The sequence below is a fragment of the Colias croceus genome, chromosome 1 (assembly GCF_905220415.1).
Source record: "Colias croceus chromosome 1, ilColCroc2.1".
NCBI classification, from domain to species: domain Eukaryota; kingdom Metazoa; phylum Arthropoda; class Insecta; order Lepidoptera; family Pieridae; genus Colias; species Colias croceus.
Window position 1 is genome coordinate 4,652,154 of NC_059537.1, and position 21,727 is coordinate 4,673,880.

The window sequence follows — 21,727 nt, forward strand, 5'->3', positions numbered from 1 at the left end:
CATCGACTGTCCCTATTGGACACAAGTACCTGCATTTATATGTACCCACATAGATAGTACAATGCTAACTTAAACTAGTACTCCGCGCAGGAGCTACAAAGCGCATGCGTGGTTTGCAGTTCGAGTTTGCGCCCACCTTGCTATTGATATTATTTCTTCTACCACGTATTGAGCACTCCCTAAGTCGAACAAAACGCAACTGAAAATTCATCACACCACATCGCGAGCAACTGGTGTCCTGTTAACAATATGAATGGGGATTTAAACTAAGGGAGTAAATAATATTGGCCGGATTCGGGATCTCTAATGTGCTATCGTGCTATTGTCATATTGCTGCTACTTTTATCTTTCAAATCGGATTTTACAGCAAGCGCCCAACATGTACCCAATACGCGCATTTCGCTCAACTCGTAAGTATTATTTCAGTATTAAAATAATATTATCAAGTATATCACAGCAATTCAAGAAGTATAAGTAAACAATACGTAATCTTTCAAACTATCGCCCATTCATGTTAAATCATAATTATTATTAGTCGATTTAAATACATCAATGAATAATTAATTGCAGAGTACAGGGTTGGGGAGTTAAGCTGGGAACTGAGTTGTATCATTTTGGAGAGTTTATTACTCGAAAAAAGGAGGTTGAGGACGTAAGTGTCTATTCAAAATTACCTTTTATATTTATGACCATCGAAACAATACTTTCAGTTATGGTACCTGTTAGATACAATATTATAAATATACATATTTTAACGTACATAATTATTGACAGAAATATAATATATTATGTAACACTCACATACAAAGAAATTTAATTAATGTTCATCGTTTTATCTTAGATAAGGCATTATTATTCCCTTTGTCAAAACAGAAGGTATAAGGTAGGTACTACATTAATTACAACAGTATAGAATTACTATTATACTAAGTTAATAAATAATATAACTTACTATTATCAATTATACTTCATCATTTGTTAATTATTAACCGTCTTGTTTATTATAAATTCCTCTATTTGACACATATTCATCTTATTTTACTATGATGTTTGATCCAATATTTTGAAATATATGTACCAGAGTTGGAAGTCAGCCCAGATAGAGTCTCGGGATGGCGAAAAGTTGGTGCAGAGTATGGCGGACGACATAAGGGCTATGATGGAATTGAAAATCAGCGCAGTCAAACGGATCGTGGAAGCCGCTGAAAACATGGCTTTCGATAAACAAAACGAACCTGTGCCTGAAGATTTTCAATTCTATAATAGCAAGGAAATGGAAGATCTGTATGACGACTCCATTACTACAACACCGGAGCCTGATTTTAATATGGAGAATTGGATCGTCCGCCCGCCATCTAAGAATGCACACCTACAACAAAATGCACATTTTTCCAACATACCAGTCAATACGAATTTGAGCAGCGTGCATGTGCCAACTAATGTTTATGCCTGGGGTACGTAAACGCAAAGGCTCGATATTTGTATTAGCTATATAATATGATCGTTTGTGATAATTCCGAATTTATTTTCATGATTTTAGCTACAGATGTAATAAAGGGAATTCATTGGTCTGAAGGTTTGGACACTCATTTCATTAATAACTATCAAAGTGATCCAACGCTTTCGTGGCAATATTTCGGCAGTTCTACTGGTTTCATGAGGCACTACCCAGGTATGTATCAAGAAATTTGAACTATAAATTTTTAATGCTTGTGCTGGTAATAACTTATTTTGTATTTTTGTTGTATAGCAATGAAATGGCGAGCAGATCCAGTTGATATCTACGACTGCCGCACAAGAGCCTGGTACATGGAAGCTGCTGCAAGCCCGAAAGATGTCATTGTATTAGTCGACCGTAGCGGATCTATGACTGGTCAGAGACGGGACATAGCCAAACACGTCGTTACTAATATACTTGACACACTCGGTAATAATGATTTTGTTAACGTTATGACCTTCGCTGATACTGTTGAGGAAATAGTACCTTGCTTTGAGGACTCTTTGGTTCAGGTAAATAAATCAAGAGGCATACATGTTTCAGTAAAAATGAGTACCTACTTCACTTTTTTTTTCAAATTCAGGCGACATTGGCAAATATTCGGGAGCTAAAGTTGGCTTTGGACAATTTTGAAACCACGGAAATTGCCAACTTTTCTGCAGCACTAACGAGAGCTTTTGATCTACTCGAAATATATAGAAACAATAGTGGTGGAGCTAATTGCAATCAGGTAATACAAGTAACAATTGATATGAATACCTTGCATATTTGTCACTTTAGATTATCTTTTATTAATTTCATGTTGTTGTTTGGTGCTTAGGCAATTATGTTGGTAACTGACGGAGTTCCATATAATTACAAAGAGCTATTCGAAAAATACAACTGGAAGTACGACACCCCGGTGAGGGTGTTCACGTACCTGATAGGTCGCGAGGTAAAGGTAGTACCACTCCAGGTATTACTGTGTTGTAGTCATTGTGCGACCTGCATAATGCCTTCCTTTCTGTCTTCTACCAGTACTCCTTGAATGTGGTACTTACTGTCTATTTAGAACATACTATAAGCTACATCTAACATACCTCTTGTTGTGTGCATGGCTCATCGTATTCTGTAATCCAATATCCATACTTTCATAATGCTTTCGCTTTTAGACTAGTTTATGCTTTATTGTGATGTTCTGTGAATGTCTGTGATGTAATAATTAAGAATGGAAATTAATTTAATTTGTTTTCTTATGTTATGTTTTAATGGACTTGCATTTCACACAAACAAAGTACCTAGGTACAAATTTATTTCTTATGTAAATCCATAGTTTGTAGGTAGACATTAAAACTTTTTATTTTATTCATATAGTTTATTAGAAAATTAAATTAATTGCGTACGTCGAACACGTTTAACTTAGAAGCAAACATTTTATTTAACGCAACATCATTCATACATATCTAGTGAATACAAGCACAGTGACACAATTAGATGAAACATGACGTCATAAAGCATAACATTTCACGTACACACGGGGCTCTCCTAAACATTCCCTATGCAGTATGCAATAATGTATTGAGGTTCCCAGGTGGCAGATGTGAGGGAGGTAAAGTGGATGGCCTGCGCAAACAGAGGCTACTATGTGCACCTCAGTACGTTAGCAGAGGTGCGGGAACGAGTGTTAGAACATGTGAACGTGCTGGCTCGACCACTTGTTCTGCAGCGAGAAAAACATCCCGTCGTATGGACCCCTGTTTATGCAAATGTTACGGTAAGTTTATGAGAACCTTCATGAAAATACCTTTGTTATTCTATGATGAGCATTCTGTGATGCAACAGTGTGACATGTTAACATTTGTTTAGGATCCGAAAGTAGCGGATTACTTGTGGGAGCAGCGAGAACGAGCGGAGCAGAAAGAACGCTTCATGAGCCAACGGCGAGATAAAGTTCTCTTTAATTCAGAAAAAGAACAAAATCGACGTTGGAAAATCACTCAGGTATATAATTAACCGATAGTAAATAGTATTTAATGTTAATAAATAGAAATAGAACTTGTAACACACAGTGACGTTGATTTCAGATGAAACAAGGTCAATATAGCGAGCTTGGTAATGCTCAATATCAGCTTATGACGTCAGTGTCCATGCCTGTTTACGATCTTCGACATAACGAGGTAAGGTTTCGTTTTTAATAATATCTGTACATAGTAAATGGATTTTTTAACATTCCCTTTTCATAATAAATACGCATTTACGAAAGAGAAATGACATTAGAAGAAAAAAAAGGAAGCGATTGCTAGAAATAATTCTGAACTAAAACGGGTAGAACAACAAGTTTTTTCTCTTTCTAAAATGACGATTATCCCAGATTAAATATTCAAAATTCAAAATTTTTATATAATTGTGCATGTCGAAAACAAACGTTTATTTCGGATGATTTTTACAGATTGGCTTTTACGTTACCTCATTATTGGGCGTAAGCTGTATCTTCTTATTGCTGTATTTCATGTTAAGTCATTCATTGTGTATATTAACCTTAATACATTGCCTTTTAATAGTAATCAATTTTCTTTGATGGTTTCCCCTCAGAACATCACAGAGAATGTACTGATAAATGAAGCTTACTGGGTATCAGTTACAAAAGAGGTACTACACTTAGAAAATTTTGATGATTTTAATGTAAAGTTTTTGCAAGATACATGAGAGTTTTTATGATTTAGTTTTTGAATTTCAGTAACGGTAAAGTCTTATTTGGCCCCGTTAGCGATGCATCTGTCCTCGATAGATGACGGCCATCGCAGTCGCTCGTCGACTGCACAATGTGTTGTTCAACCCTCTTGGCTTATCGTAGTGTAGTTCTACTACTTAGATGTAGGCGTAGACCATTAGGGTGCTATGAATCAATTTTCAATACTTATTATCGAGTGAATTGTTTCTGTGCAAGAATTATGATCTGTATTACGCACACTATCTAACAGATAAAGTAATTTGCCTGAATTTAGCGATGTCTTCGTAGAGACATTTTAAATGACTTGTATTATCTGAAGTAAATGTAAATATTTTTCATTAAGAGTTTCGTTCAGCCCGACTTTTGAGACGTATGGGGCTTTTATTTATTGAAGTAATGTTACTTTAAGAATGACAGAATTTTTTAATATGTTAACGATTTTTAGTGTACATATAAGTTATCTCATTGATAGATGGGATATTTATGATTTCTAGAGTGTTTCTTATAATGCATTTATCTACATGTTATTATATTTTATTGCATTCGTACGTCCACAACCAATCGCAGTCTGTAGAGGAAAACGGCCAGAAAGAGGTAGGCCCTCGCTCTCTTAGATTCGAGTGGAAGGACGCGTGGGAGGCTGGCGTGGAAGGATGACTGTGATTATTTAGCACTTTAACTGTATAAGAATTTAATGAAATAATTGTTTCAAATCAATATTCACAGGAGCCACAAATCAAGCAGTGCTCCAAGACACTGAAATACAATTTGAAAGCATTTACAATTTAAATAAATTCTAACAGCATCTTACTGGACTATGTGAAAGGTTACTCATATAGAAACAATAGTTTTTAGATCGAGTTGTAGCTAAACACACTGAAATGTGGTATTATGAATTTTTTTATGTAGTACTTGCTAGAAAGTTTTATTATTATACATATATATTAATAACATAATCAATTAGATGGTTAAAACTCATGTATTATGTAGAATTTATTGAATCATGTTTTATACTAACGGGGCGTAGATATTAGCCAGATTACTTGCTAGACTTGGTGAATTTATAATTTAGAAGTATTTATATTATTAACAATAGTATCATGAATGATGTGATATGAAACTATTTACAAGTAATATTTATTATGAATGCCTATGAGAAGGCCATGTTTTATCTTATTTTTTAACATTGTATTGTAACATTTGTAGTTATTATTTTGATTCAACGTAAAATAGATTAAAATTGTGACTATTTCATTGTTTGACTAATTATATTAACTGTTTTTAAGTTATACTGTATTATAAATTTAATAGATTTAATTATTATTGAAGTAACATTGAGCATGGTTCCAGATGCGAATTGCTAGACTGTTAGGAGTGGCAGGGACAGACGTGCCATTGTCTGAGATACAGGCTCTCATGACACCTTATAAGGTATTTAAGTGTTATATATTTATTGTGTAGACTTTAATATCAATACATAATTCTGTAATCTATTTCTTTCTATATGCGTTTGAACGGAGCTGCCCAAAACTATACTTATTTTAATTTACTTTTATCTTAGACTGAAAATAATTTAAATTTGTTTTATCAAGCATGTGATTGTTCTATAACGCATATTCAATAATTATTCTTCAGATCGGAGTAAACGGTTATGCTTTTATGGTTACCAACAATGGTTATATTTTGATACACCCAGATTTGAGGCCTGTGGTAAGTTCGATCTTCAAATAGGTTCAATTTAATTATAATAAAAGCATTGAGGAAACTTAATATTTTTTTGTTTTTCAACAGTTCCAACAAATTTTGAAACCAAGCTACAACAGCGTGGACATGATTGAAGTGGAGTTATTTGATGATGACAGAAGCCCTCGTAACTTTAGCAAAGAATTAACTGCCGTGAGTTTTTTAGAAGTTAAAACTTTTGTTATTTATAAATTATTAACAATATTATACAAATTCATTTCATTTTAGTTGAGACAAGAAATAATCGACCAGAAAACGGGCAATAAAATAATGAATGTTAAATATCATATGGATGACATGGTAAGTATATTTTCGTCGTCATACTGGTAAAACTTGGGAGCCAATTGCATCAAAAGCAAATATATGAAAAACAAAAGTAAAACAGAGAACAAAAGAACGTTCTACTTCTACGCAGTATTAATTGCATATCAATGATTTTAGAAAAGAGTGTCCCGCGGCAAAAAGCACTACTTCTGGACGGGCATCAGTGAGTCCCCGTTCACTCTTGTAGTCACTATACCGGAGAACTATGGCCGTCACCGTATTACCCCACCGCCTACTGACGATATACATCGACTGTCATTAACCTCCTCTAAGAATATATCTGCAAAACAATATCTGTCCGATAAATGGAGTGTGCATCCTGATTGGTGAGTTATTTTATTTAAATAAGGACCCATTCTTATGATTTTTTTAACCGTGTAAGGAAAGTAACTCATCTAGAAATTCCCTTAAAAGTGTTTAATTATTATTGTTACATGGTCAATTATTCAAGTGAAAAAACTTTCTTTAGTAAGTACCTATATGTATAGAATAGGTAACATCTACGAATTCCTTGAAAAAGATGGAAAATATAATAATCATAATAAATCCAGAAAAGGTCATCAGCATTGTAACTTGTAAGCCAATGCTTACCCATCTTAATTTAGAAATCGTCTACCCCCTACCCCACCTATTGGGATATACAATTTAGAAGATACCAATTCTTTCACAGGCTGTACTGCCGCCACTATGAGCGTACATTCGCATCCGCGGAGGAAGAGTTGCTATACTTCCTGGAGCGTGTGGCCAAGCCGGGCTGGCGCTGGCCCGCCAAGCCGCGCCCGCCGGAACACCACAAAAACAAACCCGGCCATGACAGGCACAATGGTATTGACATTAAATGCACCCTCACACTTTACGCAAAACCTGTATTCGCATGGACACGATAACGTTTAAGCCTAATGTTGAAATTAAAAACAAAAAAAACGACAAGATTAAGTATAATATTATATTATGATGCATGCATGAAGTGTTCAATTATTATTATTCTCTAAGTATTTATTTTTATTTCTATTTCTAAGGAGAACCCCATTTCAGTTTTCTCCAACATTTCTCTCAGCTTATAAGCAGAACATTAAAAAAAAATATTTCAACTAAATGCAATTGCAATTGTACTAATAATTGTACACCTAAATTTTTTTTTTCTGGGAGCAGATGGTAAGTTTTTAATTGTTTAAAACCATGATATGTATTTTGTATTTAAAATATATCAATAGATCTCTATTGTATACTTACTATATGTTAGAAGCACTGAATTACTTTATTATTTTTTTGACGGGTACTTTCACATTATAGGCTCTGTAGATGGCGAAAGGAACAAAGCTGCTCAAAGGAATGAATATTACTGTAAGTTAAGAACTACGGTTTTTAGAAGAAATCTGAACTAGCAATCACGACATAGGAACATACAGACATACTGATTGAATAGATTTAAATATTTAAAATGTGTTTTAATTTATAATTAATGCTTTTGTTGCTGTAACAGCATGTAAATTGGTGGACGATCTTATATAAAATATCAAAGTAAGAACGCTATAACATGCTATTCATTATTAACTATAAGAATTATTCTGAAATTCTAAAGCTTCATACGCAAATTGCTTGAAGTCATCAAAGCAAAAAATCAAATACATTGCTGGTTTTGTTCTAAATATTATCATGATTCTCATACCATTTTCTTATAAAGGCGACCATGGATTAATGCAAGCTCTGGTGTACGACGCGAGGAATACAGCCTGGTTCAACAAAAGTATAGCGGAATCAGCGTCGGATGAGAAGGCGTGAGTACCTATGCTATTTTATTGTTTTATTGATATACCAGTCACGATTCAATGCATTTGTATCTGGTACGAATTGAGGCGTCTACAATAAATTACCTTTACGCAATCGTCAATAATTGGATATCTTTTCTACCTTTGTACATAGTTTGTATTCCAAAAATATTTTTATCTACCTATGGTAAGTAGGTACTGTACAGTACGATTCAAACTTAATGGCGGCTCGGAATATCGTATGATCCGATGCGCAGAAAACAATTTTAGATATTAGCGGGAAGTTATGCGGGACGGACCCTGTGCGTACCCGCACTCGCACCTGCACCTAACTTCCGAACCGCCATTATGTTTGAATCGAACTGTAAATGTCTCATGATGAAGATTACTTTTTTATTAAATTAGATGTTGATTATTAGGAATACCTAAACACCAAAACAATCGTAGATATATGACTTTTGACTTTACCGTATTTGTTGCGTGTAATTAATTTGCTCCAAAGACGGAAATTATTGTAGACGACCAAATTATATGATGTTTATGTCCATGCACAAATAACTTACTTTGCACATACATTTTGTTATTCCGCCTGGATAGCCCATTGACAAAAGTGATCGGATTGTTGCCGAGGTAAAGTATAGCCCTACCACCACTTGCATGATCTGTACCCCTGTGTATGGCTTTGAGTGGAAACACTTCTGCATACTATCAATAATAAATCTATAAATATTCAAACATAAATATTTCACTACAAAGATCATCAATCTTAGGTACATTGATGTAGGTAATATGCGACCTATTCATTTATTTCGATAGAAATATTACAAACATGCAGATGATAATGTCAAATGTTGTGAGGTTCCACAAATAGGGGCATATAGAGACCATTATTTTTGATGCATGCTAAGCATCAAATTATGAATTCTACATTTATCTTATTTCCTTCTTACAAACAAAGTAAGCAGGGTTATTTAACATTTTGGTGACGATGTTATGATTAGTCTTTATTTTCTTCTGTAAAATCGTTAATGCTGTAAACATCTAAAGCAATATTCGTGCAAAGCAAACTTTGAAATAGTCACTATTTTTCTTCTGTCTATCCTTATGTTGCAGTTTTGCCTAAAATTTTATTTAATTTTTACAACTACCTACTCGATAGTCTGTGTTTTAATTATTCAATGCTGCCTAGGAGGTGTAAGTAGGTAATAGGTGTTGTGTTTTCTGGCTTGCTTTGGATTTCTGTAAGGCGCAAAACATTTTGCAGGAAGTCAAAGTTATTGGACGTACTAATACAAACTTCTGATAGCCTATCTACCAAAAAATATTTCTGGTGTTAAGAATAGTATGTTCATTATAATCGTTAACCGAAAATACTCTTATTAACTACCCTTCATAAACCACATCCAGCAAAACGAAAAAGTAAAATATGATATACACCAATGACCAATGCCTTCTAATAAACTCATTTCTTTTCTCCTTGATACGGAATATAATACAATTTATTAATCAAATTAATATTTTTGTTCATAGGGCTGAGTTCATTCAACGTTTCGGATACATCGTTGCTTTTCTGGCAACACACAGCGGATTAACAAGATGGCAAACTCACCCGCCAAAAGAACATGATGATAAGTAAGTAAAAACTAAAAATTTTCTGCGTTTGGCAATTGCAAATTGAATTCATGCCTTACCCATTATTTTATATTTTTTGATTGATGAGCAAGTTTGGAATTGTCCGTATGTATTATAAAACTTACTTGAATTACAGATAATACGAGAAAGGTAGTGCTAGAGCAACGGCAATATTTATCATATTTTCTTTATCACAAATCCAGGATAGAATTCGGAAAACAGTGGCCTCGAGCAATCGACGAAGTCTGGTACCGAAGAGCAGTAGAACAGCACTACATCGACCCATTGAGCTACGTGTATAGTGTTGAGATGAACACAGAGAAGTTCCCACTCAACGTCAGTATGGCGATGGTGACGGCTTCACACGCTGTGTTCCACAGTGACGGACATAGGAAGGCACCGGCCGCGGTTGTTGGCTTTCAGTTTAAGCACGAACGATTGACTGAATGGTTTACAAATATCACGTCTTCTGTGAGTAGACGTTTTTTTTTATTGCTACCACAGGCAATTTTCTGCAGGCGAATCACTAAAAATTAATAAGGTTCTCAATGATTTTCAAAATTTTCAAACAAATGGAATGGAGAAACAGTTATTAATCATTCATAGATTCAACGCAGTAAGCTTTATTATGAATCGGAATGCACACCTCTAGCACACCATAAAAATTAAAGTATTGTATTTATTATACCTTTTAAAATTAATTAAAATAACTGTAATTTCCAGTGTGAACACACCAAAGACTGTGTTACGTGTGCATCAGACGACTGGGATTGTTATTTAGTGGACAGCAACGGTTGGATTGTAGTCAGCATAGACGAAACACAGACTGGACAATTCTTTGGAAAGGTAAAAATACCAGCCCCCGAACTATATCGCCTATCCATCCATCACTTTCTCACACTGAAAACAATACTGCTATAAGGCAATGCTGCTTTATTGAGAAGATTTATTTAGAGATTGAATTTGTAATTGGTCTTTTGATACACAGATTCGACCAGACATAATGCTGAAACTAGTGGAAGACGAAGTGTTTAGGACAGTTCATGTAATTGATTACCAGGCGGTCTGCTTCAGGGAGAAGAAAATAACCAATCCAGCTTCTACGATACGAACGGTTTGAATTGCATATTAACGTAATATTCCAGATATAGCAGAAGATAAGAATCAAAACTCCCTGATTTTCTATTCACGTATAAAGATAAGAGCTAAGGCTCTTGACGAAATATTTTCTATTCTCAGTTTTGGTTACCTTTTCAAACTTATTTTTTTATCTATACCTACTCTCGCAATGATTTTTCAGCCAATACAAAACCTGCGCCTCATAATGTCCTGGTTCGTCACAACGACAGTCTGGTTGTATAACTCCATTTCATTGAGTTTCGCGCAATCGAGCTATTCCTTCGATGATGGTAAGATCGTTTGATTTATTCAAATATAAATGTTATGTGTTGTTTTGCCTCACAAGCGTAGCTAGAAGATTGTTTGGTTCAGGTTAGATTCCTGGATCGAAAATACTGATTGTCTAATTGAATACTAAAAGTCTATGATCAAGTGTTTGCAAATTAAATAATTGGAAAAATATTGTCGAAGAAAAACATAAAATCATTTTGACAGCAAGAAAGGAGCTAAGATATTCCACCAGATTTTATTTGTATTATTTAAAGTTGTTATATATTTTGTGGTTATTGATGTAAAATATTTAATTTAACTCCATTCGTTAATTATTACCTTTACTTGTTAGCTATTAAAAAGTGGTTAATAATTAAAATAAATGTTTGCACCCTTCTAGCTACACTTAATGATTGTTAGATTAACAGCAATCTGGAATCTTGCGCGTTGTCAGCATGATCTGTTAATTGCATGACAACGAGCACTGCAAAATGAACGTCCTACTCGAGCTAAGCTATAAATATATAAATTGGATGCAGAAATATATGTTCTAATAAAAAAGCTATCAATGTTCCTTAAATTTCCACTGCTTAAAACGCTATCATTGTTGAAATAAATGTTTGCTTCTAAGGGATTAACTAGGGATTTAGTTTACAATAAACTGCACTATTCTACTTAACACAAATTTCTGAACTTTCCACTTCTGGGCGCATGTGAGTGCTCGAAATGTTTTACAAATGGAACTAACTAGTTTAAATTTAGAACTTGAAATTCTGGATATGGAGTCTGATTGGTCGTAGATAACAGTTGAACGTTAGTAGTAACGACTCCATCTTGTTTTCAGAGTTTGTTACATCCACTGGTGAGTTTAGTACGAGCACCGTAGTGTGTCTTCTCAAGGCATTATTGGGTTCTTGATTATCATCTTGTATTATGACCTTTTGTAGATTATATTCCGGAATGTGCATGTTTCGTAGATCGAGTTACAAGTGATTAAATCGATTCATACATGAACAAAATGTGACAATTTTGGAATGACTGTACCATCTCGTTTGAATGAAAATCGTCTCTGCATGTTATATTATTATTTATTAACTCCTACATAATGATGTAAAATAAGTTTCCAAAGCCTCCTACACATAAAAATAAAAATTATGAAAGCTTCAGCCTACATTTTATTTCATTCTCCTCCATATTTGTTGTCATTGTAATATACAACGGTACATTTTTTTAGCATGATGCCAACTGATTGCTGAAACATTTTTTCCAAATTAATTTCCTACAATTTTTGGATCTTTTCAACCTTTTTTATATCATTCCTTCGACTCATTGTGGTTCGATAATATATTCATTCATCTCTCCATTCCCTACACAATTTTAAAACTGTTTTTATAATATTTTTTATTACGCAGTGGCGTATCAGAACTACGAGAATGACGAAGACACAGACGATCCGTCTATGCCCAAACCGCCGACGCGGATCCACGAAAGGGATTTCGAAAAGCTGGTACTCATTAATAGAACTCGGCCTACACCTTGCGACAGAGAAATGTATTTGTATCAAATGGATTACAAGAATTTGGATGCGAAATTGAATAAACCGTTGAATGAGTGTATGCGACCATTCTATGCTCAGCTAGTCAACTACACGAACATGCTCTTAGTGGTCGTAGATGGTATGTGTGCAAAGAAGGATGTATCCATTGCATCAATAGATCCTACAGAAGTGCAATACAATGAGTCATTGCCTTGCTTGAAACATAAACATCCCCTGTATAGGAAGACACCAGCATCGTGCATTCGGAATCATACAGAGGTGGGTAGTTGGTGAAATTGTAATTTGAGCGTTTAAAATAAAACATGCCTGTTCTATGATTATCAATGAAAAAATTACAATTGAGTCCCATTTCTCATATCATAGACACTAAAATCACAACATAGTATAAAACAAAATCGCTTTCCGCCTTCTGTGAAATTAAGCAACAGATTTTGATGAGTTTTTTTAACAGAAAGTGATTCTCGAGGAATGTTTAGTATATAATTTATTAGATTTTAGACAAAGCAGGCTAAACCACGAGCGGGAAACAAGTTTTTAGATCAAAATCATCGAGATTGCAAGCATATTTCCAACTCATGTCTCTTTATTTATAGGAAAGCAACATAGACATGTGCGGCCGTGGCAGCTTGCTCAATCGGAACATGTTATGGATACCCCTAAGCATTTTCAGTATTCTATGGATAAAAATATTCTAAATCAATGTGTAATGATAATAAATGTCATAGTTGTTTTAACTCCCATTCCACATCAAGCTTTGTGTAATCTTAGACATGTCTTTTAACATATCAATGTTTTATGTGTTTTACTCCAAAGAGTTTTTAAATATACTCCCAAGGTGCCATCTACATTGGCATTCTCATATCAGTCAATATATTATTATTTATTTATTATTAAGAAATATATTATGTTACAGAGTAATTTATTCCCCCTTACAATAAGAGATTTTAAATGATGTTAATTGAAATTATTTATTTATTTTATAAACTTACTCCGTCCTGGTGACAAATGATCACAAACTAGGATGGAATTATAACAATATTCTGCGATCAGTTGTACTTAATATGAGATTTTAATGATAAATTATTCTGTTTATTTAAGAATACTTTTAAATTTTAAATAATAAAAATTGTTCTGTACAAATAAAATATATTTATGAAAACAAGAATTTTTCTTTTATTTATTGAAAATAACACTACACTAATTTAATATTCTAAGATAACAATATTACATTCTATGTACATAATTATTTCATACTAGCTGCTCCGCGCGGTTTCACCCCCGTGGTTCCACTCCTGTTGCCCGTAGCTTGATAAAATATAGCCTATAACCTTAAAGAAAGAATTTTTCAAATCGGACCAGTAGTTCCCGAGATTAGTGCGTTCAAACAAACAAACTCTTCAGCTTTATAATATTAGTATAGATATCAAAGTAGATCAAGTTCTTTGCAAGTTATAGCTACAAGGATAGTTAAGTATTATTAAGGACAAAAAGTTTGACCATAAATCAATATCAAGTGATTATATTTGATTTAATAATATTGGAGTATTCACATAGATAATTTTTTGACCAGTTCACTGATTATTTCACTAAGTATTTATCTAGTTAGCCTACATTTTGATTTCAACAATTACACATTAGGTATTTTATTTTTATTAATAAAGTCGTTCACCTCTGCCATAAGCACTTCATATCTATGCTGTCTCAAAAGTGATTCCTGAAGTTCCTCCAAATGTTCTCCGCCTTGCATGAACACTTTGAGACTCGGTATGTTAATGCCTCCCTCTCTGTGCTCAGTCACACGGTCTTGTGGGTAGTTGTAGGTTCGTATCTTTTCATTGCGATTGCTTGAACCTATCTGTAAAAATTTATGAGATTTTTTTAATAATTTGAATTAAAGAATCATGGATTAAGTTATAAAAGACAACTGCTGCACAACCATTACTTTTTGTGCTTATTTGGATTATAAAACCAAAAGGTTCAATATAACTAAGAGATAAAAACTAAAAAAAATTGGTTTATATTTGCAAAACTACAGAAAGTGTTTCTTACCTGAGTTTTTCTCTCACTGTTAATTTTGGAAGACTGTTCGTCAATTTGTTTCTGCAGCAAAAGAGCTCTAAGCTTTTCCATTGCAATCTCTCTATTCTTTATCTGTGATCTACCTTGTTGGCATTCAACAATAGTTCCTGTGGGAATATGAGTGATTCTCACTGCACTGTCCGTTGTATTTACATGCTGACCACCAGCTCCACTCGCCCGCTTCGTTTCTATAGTTAAATCTCGATCGAGGACCTCCATCTCAACTTCTGTAGCCTGCGGTAAGACTGCTACAGAAACTGTGCTGGTATGAATCCTACCACTTCTCTCTGTGGCAGGAATTCTCTGCACTCTATGCACACCAGCTTCCATCTTCATTAGTTCTGGGGCACCTATTCCTTTTATCAACATTGAAGCTTTCCGATAACCACCAATATCTGATTTTTCAACAGATGCAATGTCTACTTCCCATTCCTTGTATTGCGCATATGCTTCATACAATTCAAAGAGTTCTCGAGCAAACAGCATAGCTTCTTGGCCTCCGGCACCTGCCGTAACCTCTAATATCACTCCTCCGTTCGACAAATAAGGCTCTAAAAGAATCGACTGCAAATCTGTATCTACCTCCTTTAGACGGCCGAGGTATATTTTAGCTTCTTCTTTAATCATTTGCTTTATTTCTTCATCCTTTTGGTCTTTTTTGGTGAGTTCTTTTAATGATTCGATGCTGTCAAACAGAGCGATTCGCTGCTCAAGCACACTAACAATAGGCTTAATTTCGTGCAGACGTTTATTTTCTTCAACAGTCCTTCTTGCTTTAATATGCAGTGTATCATATTCTATCATTAAATGTTTCAGATAAGTTTGCACTGCTGGATCAGATATATTTAAAACTTTTTGAGAGTAATATTTGTGGATTAATAAATAATTTTCTCTGTGAAAAAGAGATCGCAAGAAAGGTAGTTTTGAACGTAACATTTTTAAAAATACAATTGTTCGATCAAGCTCTTAATAAGTAGTGCAAAATATCAGAATAATTTAATAATTCGCCTTGTTTTCTTCTACACAGTTCTTCTACTTGGACAATAATTTTAAATCTGAAATCACCTTTTGACAAATGACAATTGACAATTGACATGATACAGATTTTATCAGAATTGCCAATGTAAAAAATAAATATAATTTATAGACGACATCACGACCACACAAATTTGTTTATTTTATTATTATTATCTAAATGCAACTTCATAAAATATTCCCAGAAAGTTTTTTCATCACGAACCAATCATTTGTTATTACAATAATTATGACTCATGTTTGTTTTATTCCACTCAGACATCTAGTGGAAAGTAGAAGTACTATCGAGTAGTGAAATGAAACACACAGATGTCACTAGTTCTCATACATAAGCTTTTTAAAATGATTTTTACTTATCACAGGAATACATAATTCGTATGATACTGTTACCTTATACCTACCTAGTTATATTGAATTTATTTATTTTCTGGAACATTTTCCAATATGCTTATTACCTTACCGTATGACCTATTTATCAAAGGAAAATCCCGTATGGTTACTATTCTCGTGGGATTCCTCGATAAAAACTATCCTATAGTTAGCTAATAATATAGATACATAATCTATGAAATCCTTAGATGTATGTATCTTAAAATAATTGATTAACAGACTTTCTGATTAGAAAATGTAGGTACCTACTTTCAGGGGCATCCCGCATCGGTCGTTTTGGTTCCAATCTAATATGTATCCCAATATCTCTAATAATAATTGAATTCGTGCCTAAAAGTCTGCATTTATCAATTTACCCACAATAGAAGTCAACCAATAACATGTATTTCAGTATGAATGGATGGCATTCCGTGTTAATGGCGACTTTCAGAAGAACGATTACCACATCGACCGCAACGATTTGCCAATTGATAGAATTATTAGAACGCCACAAAGAGAACTTCCTTTCTAAAACCACAAGGACGCATTTTTGCGTTATCCTATATTGTTGTTACGCGTATGGAGTTATTAGTGCTAATGACAAACGGACAGACGGACAGGCCATTGTTGCAGGGCCGACCGCATCGTTTCCTTTCTTCTTATAATAGAACAATAAACTTCTATGTGAGGAACCGCACAATAAAAATTGTTTACCATTTGTCTGCCTATAAATTAAGGCACGTAGCTAAAAACAGGAGTAAAATCGCAGGTAGGTATGTACCTAATGTGTTTGTACTTATATTTAACATATTTATATTTAACAGCACATCGCCGGACGCTGGTAACTAGTTACCGGTATTTTAAACTTATATGAAAAATCTACAAATTAATAATCGATGTATTTGTCACATTTAGTGTTATTTGTAAACTTTATTTAATGTCGTACTTATAATACTTAACAAAGTAGGTACCTAAGTAACTCTGTCCCTCTTTTATTATTTCTGAAGTTACAAACGAACGCTTTCGTAAATTATTGAGTCTACCTCTACCATAATATTTAGTGGTCAATGTGCGTGTTGTTATATACCAATTCATATTTTAGTTTATTACTTAAAAAATGTGAGAGGAATATTAAATGCGTGAATGTTGTACATAGGTGCTGACCTAGACTTTTATTAGACGTTATATAAGAACTGAAAATAGAACCTTAGGAGTTCATTTTTATTTGTAAACTAAACGCTAAGTCTGTATAGCGTTACTAGTTACTACCTACCTACCAACTAGAGTAACTTTTTTCATTACAAAAATAACCACAAATCACGATCTACTGAAACGAAGAAGAAAAACAAACCAAGTTTTTAATATTTTTACTGGTCTGCAAAAACTACTGATACTTACCTATTAGGTACTATACTTAGTCAGTCAACAATTTATTGATTTTCGTGTACCTATTCCGTTATTACAGACAGTTCATATTAAGCAGCCAATAGAGCCATGTTAAAATTCACTTCATTATTCAACATCAAATCAATCGACGTTAACATGAAAGCGTTATAACTATGAATCGATAAACTACGAACATTACATAATGTTGATTGCAAATAATACAGTAGCAAGCGCACAGGAACAGTTTATACAAACGGTTTGAATTAAATTGATAGTGCAATGTTAGCGATAATGATGGCTAATGCGCTGTAATTGTAGGCAAAATATCCCCTTGGAATATACGCGGTAACAGTCATTCATTAAATTAATGAATAAATTTGTCATGTCAGTCGTAAAGAGCGTACAATGTACTCTGTTTTAATGTCTTCAGGCAATGCTTTTTAACTGTTTAATGGTTACGTAGACTCTTAAGTCTTAAGGGTATAAGCATGCCTTACAAGGCATAAGTAGGTAGGTACCTATCTTGCGATTATGAAGTAGGACACTGAAACAACATTCGTTTTCTATTACTGATCCATCCTCCTAATATTAATGTGGAATTAAGTCTGTCTGTTTGTCCGTTACGATATTACGTCTCACCAGAGACTAGAGAAAGACATGGACTACTTAATTAATAGATACAGTAACACTGTGGTAATACTTTAATAGATATAATTCGCAGGATAAGTTAAATAAGCCTTAACTTAAGCGAAGCTGCGGGCATAACCTTTCATAACCTTTCTTTTTTTTTCAAATTTCCATTCGTATTTCGTGTGTTGAATACCATTTAGTACCATTGAGGAATATACAATCATCTACCTACCTATGAAAAAAACACTAATATTATACGTAACATACCTTATTCAGTATATGCGTGTACTTAAGTATACTTTAACCAATAAGTATACTTCCAGAATGTGTGGGCCTGAAACGATTGAAATAATTCACTTTAAGTGGCTCTACTATACTGCTTCTGGCGGGTTTACATAGAAACGGTCCCGGACCATTGCCCGCGCCACTCTCCAAACCTCTTAACTGCAAACGGCAAATATTGGTTCACTATTTTCTTTAGTTTCTAAGAAAATGCTTTATTTTAAACGTTTTACTTTGCGGTAATATGGCGATTTAGAATTCCACTTTGGTTAAAATTGTAGAGCAATTCTAGAGGTCAAGGGGGAAGGAGAAGCAAGCCAAAATTATGTTTATTTTATTAAGTTTAGTAATTAAAGAGCCCTTCCCTTTAAGTAGGTACTAAACTTTTTAATTAGTTTATCATGTGTTGGGCATACTTAACTGTAGCTAGAAATTGGCGCAATAGGTACATTTTGGGTGGCTCTACATTATTAGAATCGTTTTTCCGTATAGCATAAATATTGTTTCTTATCGAGATATATTTCTTTATTTACATACAATAAAGCGGTAGAAAGTGTAGTATTTATCATAACACCAATCTTTGACAAGATCCAGGTATTGTATTGTTTGATGATCCATCTACTTGGTTTGATGTTCGATTTAAAGCAAAACAATCACTTCACCAACCGTAAAGCCAATGAATTGTACCAACATTGGTAAGAAAAATGTAAGGTTTTAGTACGTTCAATGAGGGTAGCATTAGTTTTGGGCCATTTCCACTCTGAGTGCACAGTTTGCTTGTCCGCGCTCCACTTACCCGCGCTTAAATAAATACCGCACGTTTGCGCGATATTACGACTAACAACACTTCACACTTATAGGGAGGGATTTATTGCTTGTACTGTACACGATTTATGTATGTACTTAGTTCCGTTTCTTGGCACCGAGGTAAAGACTGATTGCAATCAAGAATAGCTTAGTGGTTGAAGAGTCGCTTTAGTTTCGAGAATCGAGCTTGAACCTAGAGCAGTTATAGTGGAGGTTTATTAGCTTTTTCATCAGAATTATCATTCAAATACTGAATCACACATACGGTTTTTTAAAACAATAATAACTTCTTAATTTCACTTCGCAGTTTTAAACTTTTACCGACATTTATTCTATTTCGCCGTATACGTAGGTGCTCGATAATATCATCGGTTAGCGTCAATAACTACCTAGGTACTACTAGTCTATACAAACAACACAATCTTATAAGCGAAATAAGATGAAGAATATTCGAGAAAAGTATTTCCAGAAGGACGATACACTAAATAACAATTCCGCGGTCAGCCTGCACTCGTTTGACATTCCAAGCCATTGATATTGAATTAGAATTGTGCAAATAAGCTGTCTGCAATGTTTTTCACAGCTCGCGTGTCTGCTCTAGAACGGTACACTAATGGGCCATTAGCTGAGTCCAGTACAAATGGCTTGTTTAATGTTTTTGTTTTACTACTGTTTCTTGTAGGTAGAAGTGCATAGGACTTCGTACTGAAATGAGAACCTTTTCTGCCTATAATATAATTCAACCAATGTTGATAGAATGATGGAAAAATTGGTTGAATAGGTCCTTGGAAATCGTAGATACCGCTAAATGTTTATGCTATGTTAGTCAAAGTGTAAATTAAATGCAAGCAAACGTTCTTCACTAGAAAAAAATTATAGAGGATAAGTTGATTTGAAAAATGTTTTTTTTAACCCTTTTCGAGACTTGTGCTTAGCGACGCTAATTAAGTCTCGTGAAAACTGTTATGTCAAAGCAGCAGCTTATTTAATTTTTAATTATCATCAGATATCCAAGAAAAGTTGAAGATAATGAATAGAAAACACCGATATTTATTTGCTTTCGCTCAAACTTAGTGTTAGACAAATAATATTTAGAGCTTTTAGTAATGTAATTAAAGATAAATAGAACCTAGACAAGATACCTAATGATTGTATCAAATATTTTAAACGTTGTTATGTATCTAACACCACAATATAATTGTAACTTTCCCCAACATTAAATTTAAATCTATCGCAACACTGAATTTGTCCTCCGCAGCGGGATACTATTACATTTATTTATGGCTTACCAAAACATTTACCCTATTATTATTATGTTGTTACGGCAGTATTAAAATGCTATAAAATTTATGATGCTTGCAAAAATTTTAATTTGCATTTTGAGACTTTATACTTGGAAGGATAAGGTTTATTTTGTTTTGTCGCGGGATGCACTGAGTAGGATGACAAACGAGATGGTGCGGCCCCCTCGATTATAAGGTGAGGCGAAAAGTCGTCGTGATGTCGAGTCAGCATATTGCGGTGTTTCGTTGGGGGACAATGTAAGTAATAGAAGGGGTTACCACAATGCCTGCGACATGCCAAATTGATTTTGATTAGTTTTATTGTAAACGCCCGTGTGAATGAAACAATTTTGTCGCTTTTTTAAATTGAATCTGTGTCACAACACCATTTAATTTGCTTCTAATTTATGGTTGTGACATAGAGATAAATTATCTTTCTGAGCAACCATCTTAATTCGATTTGATTGGGGTTAATATTGACAAATTTATATTATTTAATAACTTATGATGATATGAATCGATATATTCAAATATTGTTATAATGAAATGATCACTGAAATTTGTTCAATCCACCTACTTTACATAATAATTATTTTAAGCTTATCTATATTCTAATTAAACTACTCCCTGCTAGATGGCGTTGTTAACTTCTTACCTTGCTTCTTACGATCGTTTGAAAACATCTAGGTACTATTATGTAAATATTTGGTTGTAACTTGTAATATGAGTAAATTATTATTAGTAATTAAGTAGTATCCTACAATTTATTTCGTTATTACTACGACAGCATTTCCCTATTACCAGTCCTATTAGAATCTTGTAAGCTTATTAAAATAATATTCTAATACTTAAAATAAGAAAATAGATTATTAAAATTACCTAGTTACTTACATGATACCTAATCTACTTTTGGTCCGAAAACAAAAATTAAAAATAGAATACCTAACTCCTTCGTGATGAATATCATTAAATTGTAGCTCTATGTAGATTATTTTGAATTGTGTAAAACAAACATTAGAATCAAAACTCTTGACACAAAAACTAATGACCATTTTCAACCCGCGGCTAATGAAACATGAAACAAATCAAATCTCATTAATCATGTCAAACGTAACAAATTCCACAAGAAGCCCATTAGATCCTTGATGTGAGGTTCAAATATCTAAAACTTCTTTAATACGGCAACATTATTAATCCGTTTTTCATTAAAAGCACGTCGACGGTCGGCCATTA

General features: G+C 33.8%; 2 protein-coding genes across 11 annotated transcripts; one reads left to right on the forward strand and one right to left on the reverse strand.

Annotated features, from left to right (window-relative positions):
- The first annotated feature begins 96 nt into the window (after positions 1–96).
- LOC123693196 (voltage-dependent calcium channel subunit alpha-2/delta-3) lies at positions 97–13,785 on the forward strand. Of its 10 annotated transcripts, none has more exons than XM_045638226.1 (28): positions 97–410; positions 571–652; positions 1,082–1,454; positions 1,541–1,672; positions 1,751–2,010; positions 2,082–2,228; positions 2,319–2,438; positions 3,069–3,251; positions 3,344–3,478; positions 3,562–3,654; positions 4,070–4,126; positions 4,776–4,802; positions 5,559–5,639; positions 5,844–5,918; positions 6,000–6,104; positions 6,180–6,251; positions 6,393–6,601; positions 6,946–7,100; positions 7,569–7,619; positions 7,960–8,053; positions 9,575–9,676; positions 9,880–10,147; positions 10,400–10,522; positions 10,665–10,790; positions 10,977–11,085; positions 11,910–11,927; positions 12,478–12,881; positions 13,217–13,785. In XM_045638226.1, exons 1-28 carry the CDS (start codon positions 307–309, stop codon positions 13,316–13,318), a joined length of 3,807 nt encoding a protein of 1,268 aa, XP_045494182.1. In that variant the 5' UTR covers positions 97–306; the 3' UTR covers positions 13,319–13,785. The 10 variants fall into 10 exon arrangements, with proteins under 10 accessions (XP_045494182.1, XP_045494303.1, XP_045494226.1 ...); XM_045638347.1 differs by having other exon boundaries at positions 7,578–7,619; XM_045638270.1 differs by having other exon boundaries at positions 2,319–2,432.
- A 341-nt stretch (positions 13,786–14,126) lies between these two features.
- On the reverse strand, positions 14,127–15,741 carry LOC123693735 (peptide chain release factor 1). The gene is made up of 2 exons (XM_045638973.1): positions 14,673–15,741; positions 14,127–14,478 (listed from the first exon to the last, which is right to left on the reverse strand). The coding sequence occupies exons 1-2, from the start codon at positions 15,636–15,638 to the stop codon at positions 14,251–14,253; spliced, it is 1,194 nt and encodes a 397-aa protein (XP_045494929.1). The 5' UTR covers positions 15,639–15,741; the 3' UTR covers positions 14,127–14,250.
- Positions 15,742–21,727: the final 5,986 nt, after the last annotated feature.

Coding starts and splice junctions, on each gene's coding strand:
- LOC123693196 (XM_045638226.1), top strand. CDS start 307: ATGTGCTATCGTGCTATTGTCATATTGCTGCTACTTTTATCTTTCAAA. Junction 411..570: donor ACGCGCATTTCGCTCAACTC/GTAAGTATTATT, acceptor AATTAATTGCAG/AGTACAGGGTTGGGGAGTTA. Junction 6,252..6,392: donor AATATCATATGGATGACATG/GTAAGTATATTT, acceptor CAATGATTTTAG/AAAAGAGTGTCCCGCGGCAA.
- LOC123693735 (XM_045638973.1), bottom strand. CDS start 15,638: ATGTTACGTTCAAAACTACCTTTCTTGCGATCTCTTTTTCACAGAGAA. Junction 14,479..14,672: donor ACAGTGAGAGAAAAACTCAG/GTAAGAAACACT, acceptor AAATTTTTACAG/ATAGGTTCAAGCAATCGCAA.